The 6,000-nt window shown below is 57.0% G+C and overlaps 1 protein-coding gene across 1 annotated transcript in view; it reads left to right on the top strand.

Moving 5' to 3' along the window:
• Positions 1–1,981: 1,981 nt before the first annotated feature.
• CTDSPL (CTD small phosphatase like) overlaps positions 1,982–6,000 on the top strand; it is a 126,088-nt gene continuing 122,069 nt past the window's right edge. The window contains 2 exon segments of the mRNA XM_060162371.1: positions 1,982–2,047; positions 2,050–2,317. Of these exon segments, the coding sequence (XP_060018354.1) occupies positions 1,997–2,047; positions 2,050–2,317 (319 nt within the window). The 5' untranslated portion in view covers positions 1,982–1,996.

Here is a 6,000-nt window from a genome sequence, read left to right as displayed (position 1 = left end):
AGCGCACTCCAAGGCAGCGGGCACCAGGACTCACGAACAAGCTCAAAGCCAGGATGTCACTTGAGGTCCTGGATTTGGGGGCAAAACCCCTACAGCTTGCCTAACTACCTTTTAGAGCAGCTCCCCTTTAATGTTTTCCCACCTGCCACAGGAGCCCTGTTCCAGGACTGTCTCTCAGACCAGAACCCTCACTGGGCTCCACCCCGTGCAGACACTGTTAGGTCTGCTGGCTGCCCTTCGCCAGAGGCGCTTCCGGAAGTGTACTTGAAAACTTTGGAGAGTCTCCTTGCTTCTCCCGGTGAGCACGTGACCTCGCGGCAACCAGCTCCAGGTTCCAGGTGTTAGGGAGTGAGAAAAGTCCTAAAGGCCTGGCTTCCTTTCAGCCACGACAGGGATGGACGTGCCTATAACGCCTGAAGTGCGCGCGCAACCGGGCGCAGGGAGGCAGGGCGCTCCAAGCAGCAGTCCGCCCACTCAGCCTTGCCCACCTACGTCACGCTCCGCAGGCCCGCCCAGATCCTCCTGATTGGTGGAGAGCGCGCGCGAGTGCTCCCCTTCCGCCCCCAGATCCGCCCCCCTGCGGCACTGCCCGGCCCCCTGGTTTACCGGGCTGGCAGTGCGGCTTCCAAGTTGGAAAACGAAGGCGTGGGCGCGAAAGGGCCCAGACCCACCAAGGGTGAGGAGGCACTTTCCCGTCTTGCTCGCGCTCTCGCCCTCGCCCTCGCTCCAGACCTGACAGTGGCTGGCTGCTTTTCAGAAGCACAGTCATTGCTCAGCTCGGGCCGCCACAGGCCCCTTCCTCTCCTCAGCCTTCGACCCGCCACCCCGGCCGGGCCCCTTACTGCAACAGCACCCGTAAATGCCCACTGCCCAGGCCCCGCTCGACGCCTACACCCCCACGTGCCATGAGGTTGGTCCTCGAGGACTCACCGTCCAGCACGCGGGCTCTAGGGTCCAATGCTGAAACCAGTTCTGCAAGCATCCCCCGCCTGGAGCCTCCAGCTCCGTCCGCAGACGACTCCTCCCTCCACCCAACCCCTGGTCACTCTTGGGTCCCGCATGTCCGGACCCTTCAGGATTCCTCACACTCTGGGACCCCTCCGTTGACCGGCGCACCCTCGGGTCCCTCCGAACCTTCCTCGCATTCAGGGGTTCTTCCTCGCACCAGCGCCCCGGACCCCTCCGCGGGCCGCCTCGGTGTAAGGGACCTCTCTTAGCAGCCTCTACCTCCGCAAACCGCTGCCCTCCGCGCCCAAGTCCCTGACCCCTCGCTTCCCGCGCCGGGATGCCCCTCACCCAGCACCTCCCCCAAGACACCCTCTCGGGACCCTCCTCCCCTTCCCTCACATCTGCCTCCTACTCTTCCTGCCTCCTCCCGGTAAACATCCCTCCCAGGGTACTCCTCACTCTCGCATCCATGCGATCCCTCCTCGGGCCACCGGGATCCCACTCCGAACACCCCTCCGAGCCCTACCCGCACCCCCGCGGGCCCCTGCCTAGCCCCCCACGCCCCTTAGCCCACTCATCTGCCGGACTCCTCCTCACGGCCCTCGCACCCCAGGCCGCTCACCCCACTCATTTTCCCAGAACCCCTGACACCCCCACACACCCCGGCCCTCTTATCTACCGCCAGGATCCCTCTGGAATCCCCTCCACCCCAAGCCCCTCACCCAACTCGTCTGCCCAAGACCCCCGCCCGCCCTCCACTCACCGCCTCGGCCTCACCCCGAAACCCTCTCCCCCCGGGGCCGGCTGGCAGCGCCGGCGGCGGCGGCGGCGGCGGCGGCGGCGGAGGCCGGTCCTCGGGCCGGGACACACCCACCCGCCCGCCCTCCCGCTTTCCCTCGTTCCCTCCCTCGTTCCCTCCCTCTCTCCCGCCCGCCCGCCCTCGCTCCTGGCTCGCTCCTTCCCCCTCGCCCGCTCCCGCTTCCCGCGGCGCCCGGCCTCCCGCTCCGCCTCCCCGTGCGCGGCTCTCCCGGGCGCGGCTCCGGGGTTCATGGTGACGAGGCGGCGGCCGCTCCAGCCCAGCGGCGGCGGCGGCGGCGGCGGCGGCGGGAGCGGGGGCGCGGGCCGGGGCCGCCTCTCCCAGAGAGCGGGGCCGGGCGGCGGGCGCGCCCAGGCGGCGGCGGCGGCGAGCGCCCCCCCCGGCCCGCGGCCCCGCGCGCCCCCCGCGCCGCGCGCCCGTGCGCCTGGCTGCCGGGGGGCCGGGCCGGCGGGCTGCCGCCGTGCCGCGCACCCATGGACGGCCCGGCCATCATCACCCAGGTGACCAACCCCAAGGAGGACGAGGGCCGGGCCCCGGGCGCCGGCGAGAAAGGTGAGGAGGGGCGCGGGCGGGGCGGGCCGGGGGCGTGGGCGCTCCCCGCGCGGCCGGAGTTGGCTGCCGGGCGCCGGCCCGGGCTGGGGGAGGGGTGCGTGGGTGCGGGGTGTGCCGCAGGGAGGCCGGCGTGCGGATGCCGGCGGGAGGGGGAGTGTGCCCGCGCAGCCCGGGGCGCGGGAGGGGGCGTGCGCCTCTCCCGGGGGGTGGCAATGTGGGGCCGACCCTGCCGGCCGGGAGTTTGTGTGTGCGCTCACGCCGACGGAGAAGTTGTGAGCGCGCGTGTGTGTTCCTGGCAGGTTGGAAGTGTGTGTGCCCTGTGTGTGCAGGAGACAAACGTTGGAAGGGTGTGTGTGCACTTAACGGAGAAGTTGTGAGTGTCGTGCACCCGACACGTTGGGAGTGTGTGTATGTGTCTATCGGTTTATGTGTGTGTGTGCACTTGCATGTTGTGGGTGTGCACACACCAACTGAGAGACGGTAAAGGTGTGTGTGTGTGCACCTAACAGAGGTGGTGCGCTCGGGTTTTCCTGACAGGCTGTGAGTGCGGGTGTGTACCTTATGTAGAGGTTTCTGTGTACCTGACTAGGAGGTTGTGGAATGTATGTGTGCATGCCCAAAAGAGCCTGAGTCTGAGAGTTTGTATGTGTTCGCTCCTGACAGAGTTTGTGTGTGCAGATGATTGTGTGCCTACAGCACCCAGCTGGCAAGTTGAATATGTTGTGTCCGTCAACTGGCAGGGTGTATGTCTGTGTGCACTCACACCCAAGAAGGCTGTGTGTGCTGTGCCTGACCATGAGCCTGTGTGTGCAGCGTGCGCACCCGACAATGAGGCTGTGTGCCGTGCGTTTAGTTGGTTGCACAAGTGAGGTAGGGGGTCGGGGGGAGCATTGCTGAGCCATCCGCCCTCCTTGACTCTGCCGTCTCAGTGACACCAGCCTGCTGGGCGCATCTGCAAGGCCTGGTCCTCCCTGGGTCCTTTTAGGGCCCAGCTCTCATGGGCACTGGAGGAGCCCTTGGGGGCCAGGTGTATCCCTTCCCGGAGAGTCGGCACTGTGCTGCAGCACCTGGTCTGATTTCAGCACATTTTGGCCCCGTCACCCACTTCTGTTATCTTTTTTGCTCTTTTCCTTTGTGTCCCTGCCCCTCTTGGAGACCTGTTGTCCCCCTCTCTCATGTGCCCTGCTTACTGTCACTTTAGTGAGCTGGCCTGAGGCTTGGACAGTTTTGAAGAGCCAAGGAATCTGGCTTGTTTTGTTCTGGTGACTAAAGCTTCCTGTTATGCGCAGGGCAAATACCTGGACCCAGGTCAGGAGCAGCCCACCAGGACACGCCCCTCCCCTCTCCAGGCCTGGCCTTTGACTTTGACAGAGTCAGATTTCTTTCCATGTGTTATTACTCTTGTGCCAGTCGGGTGAGGTGTGCAGCCCTACGGAGCAGTGGCGTGGGGGTGGGGAGAACACCCCATTGCCTCTCCCCAAGCAGGAACGGCTGAGCAAGCCCACCAGGAAAATGCAAGAAACCACCAGAGGCACCCTGAGATTGGGGATTTGTCAACCCATTTGCACTTTCATAGACCATAAACACTGTGTGTCTGTGGACTTGTTTTCTTTTACGTAAAATTAGAAATCAGGCTCCCCCAGGCATTTTCCTGTGCCTTACAAATGGGCTATAAAAAACTCTGCAAAAGGGTACTCCCAGATGAATCTTCATGTCTCTCTGGAGCCCAAGTGGGCAGCACCTTGGTTGGTCTGGCCTTCCTGCCGCTGGGGCTGTTAGTTCTTGGGGCCCTGGCCTGCTGGCTCTGGGCTGGGCATGTCCCCTCAGGGACGTTTTGGTTGGAGGCATCAAGGAGATTTGATGCCTCTGCTTCTCTCCTGCTGTGGATTGAGTGCTTCGTGTGATGCTTTGCCAGAGAGAATCCACAGCTCTTGAGAGGAGAGGGGTGGTGGAAAGCAAGGAAATATTTGTCGAGGCTTCAGCCTTCCTGCTGCTCCCCACCTGGTTCCAGGAGCAGGCACTTACCCAGCTTTCTCTTTTCGTCTAGCTGCTAGGCTTCTAAAGTGGAGTCAGTTATCCAAAATCCAAACCATGTACACATACTCAAGGATGGTGCTTGTTCTATTCAACTTGTTTACATTGCCCTCCATGACAATCTTTTATTATCTTTAACTGTTTATTTTGTTTGTTTTCTAGTGTCAGGTTGGTTTTGGTAACTGATTAGAGGAATTCCTCACCTGCTGCTCTGGGATGGGGTGGCTAGCTAGTAGATGCTTCTTGTTGAAGCATTAAAATCCTACTCAATTTAGTTTCTCACTTTAAAAGCTGGAAATAATTTTGGTTAACTATAGTGTGGCAATAAACTTTAGAACCAAGCTTTGGAATAGCTTCTTCAGATTCATAAACCACTAAACAGGTTTAGCAATGTTTCTTGCTTAAGCATGTTGATGTATTTAGATAGGCACAATGTATTTTATTTTTATTTCTTTTTAATTGCCAATTTTAATTTTTAATAAAATATGGTATTTATAAGGTGCCTTCCATTTGGTATACACAGTAGATGAGATATAGCTTAAGATCTCAGGACTGTAATAAAAAACCAATTTATTGGAGACAAAACAGGCACAATGTATTTTATATCATTTGAGTTTTAGGTAAATACTTAATCCTTTTGGTTTTTATTATGGGGCCTGGAATGTTGTAAGTTTTTGTGATAGGAAAGAAATGCTTGGTTTTAAAAGTTTACTGTTATCATTTGTTCTTAAAATAGGAATAATAATGACTGCCTTTTGAGTTTGATTTGGGGGTTAAATGAGATGAGGTATGTTAAAGACTCTGCCTGGTTCACCAGTGTGTCACTATCCCATAAACCTTTCTTTAGGTTTAGGTTTGCAGAGAAAGTAGTAATGGGCCCAAGCATGGGCTTGGGCGGGCGTGGGGGCAGTTTGCACGAGTTGAATTACTTTTTGACACTTTGCCTCGTGGTGGTGCACCACTCAGAGATGGCTCTCCCTGTCAGAGGTGTGGCCTGTCACCGAAGATTGTTTTTGTAATCATGTTTGACTTGACTGATGGTATAAAGATGCAGAGACAGTTTTCCCTGAGTTTAGCTCAGCCTGCTTTGCTATCTGGAAATTTATTCTTACAAATCAATATGAAAAAGTCAAACAATGCAGTAGAAAAGTGGTCAAGAGATATCAACAAGAAAAATCATAGAAGAGGAAATTTGAATGTCCAGTAAGTGTATGAAATGACACTTCCTGTGAAATTTTTTCATGCATCAGCTAGGTTAAATATTTAAATGACTGACAACATTCAAAGTAAACAAAAGTTTTGGGAAAGGAATACTTTTGTAGTCTTTTGTGAGAGAATAGAATACAGACTTTTTAGAGAGTAATTTAGTACTGACTCATTTAGGAACACATTTGGCTGCAAGTAACAGAAAACCAGACCTAACCTGATAGGAGTTTATTCTTGTCACATAGCAAGCAGTCTGGAGGTAACTGCCGGCTGGCTTTGGTTCAGCAGCTCATTAGTATCAGGGCTGACCTCACTGTGATTCCCTTGACTTCCCTACATGTTGTAACATGGCTGCCACCCCTCCAAACACCACAGCCACCTGCAGGGCAGGAAAAAGGGACAGTGCCAGTCATGTCCAGCCCTTTTTACTCAGATAGCAGAAA

This window comes from Lagenorhynchus albirostris, chromosome 10 (genome assembly GCF_949774975.1).
Source record: "Lagenorhynchus albirostris chromosome 10, mLagAlb1.1, whole genome shotgun sequence".
NCBI classification, from domain to species: domain Eukaryota; kingdom Metazoa; phylum Chordata; class Mammalia; order Artiodactyla; family Delphinidae; genus Lagenorhynchus; species Lagenorhynchus albirostris.
This window is presented reverse-complemented; position numbering and strand designations above follow the sequence as displayed.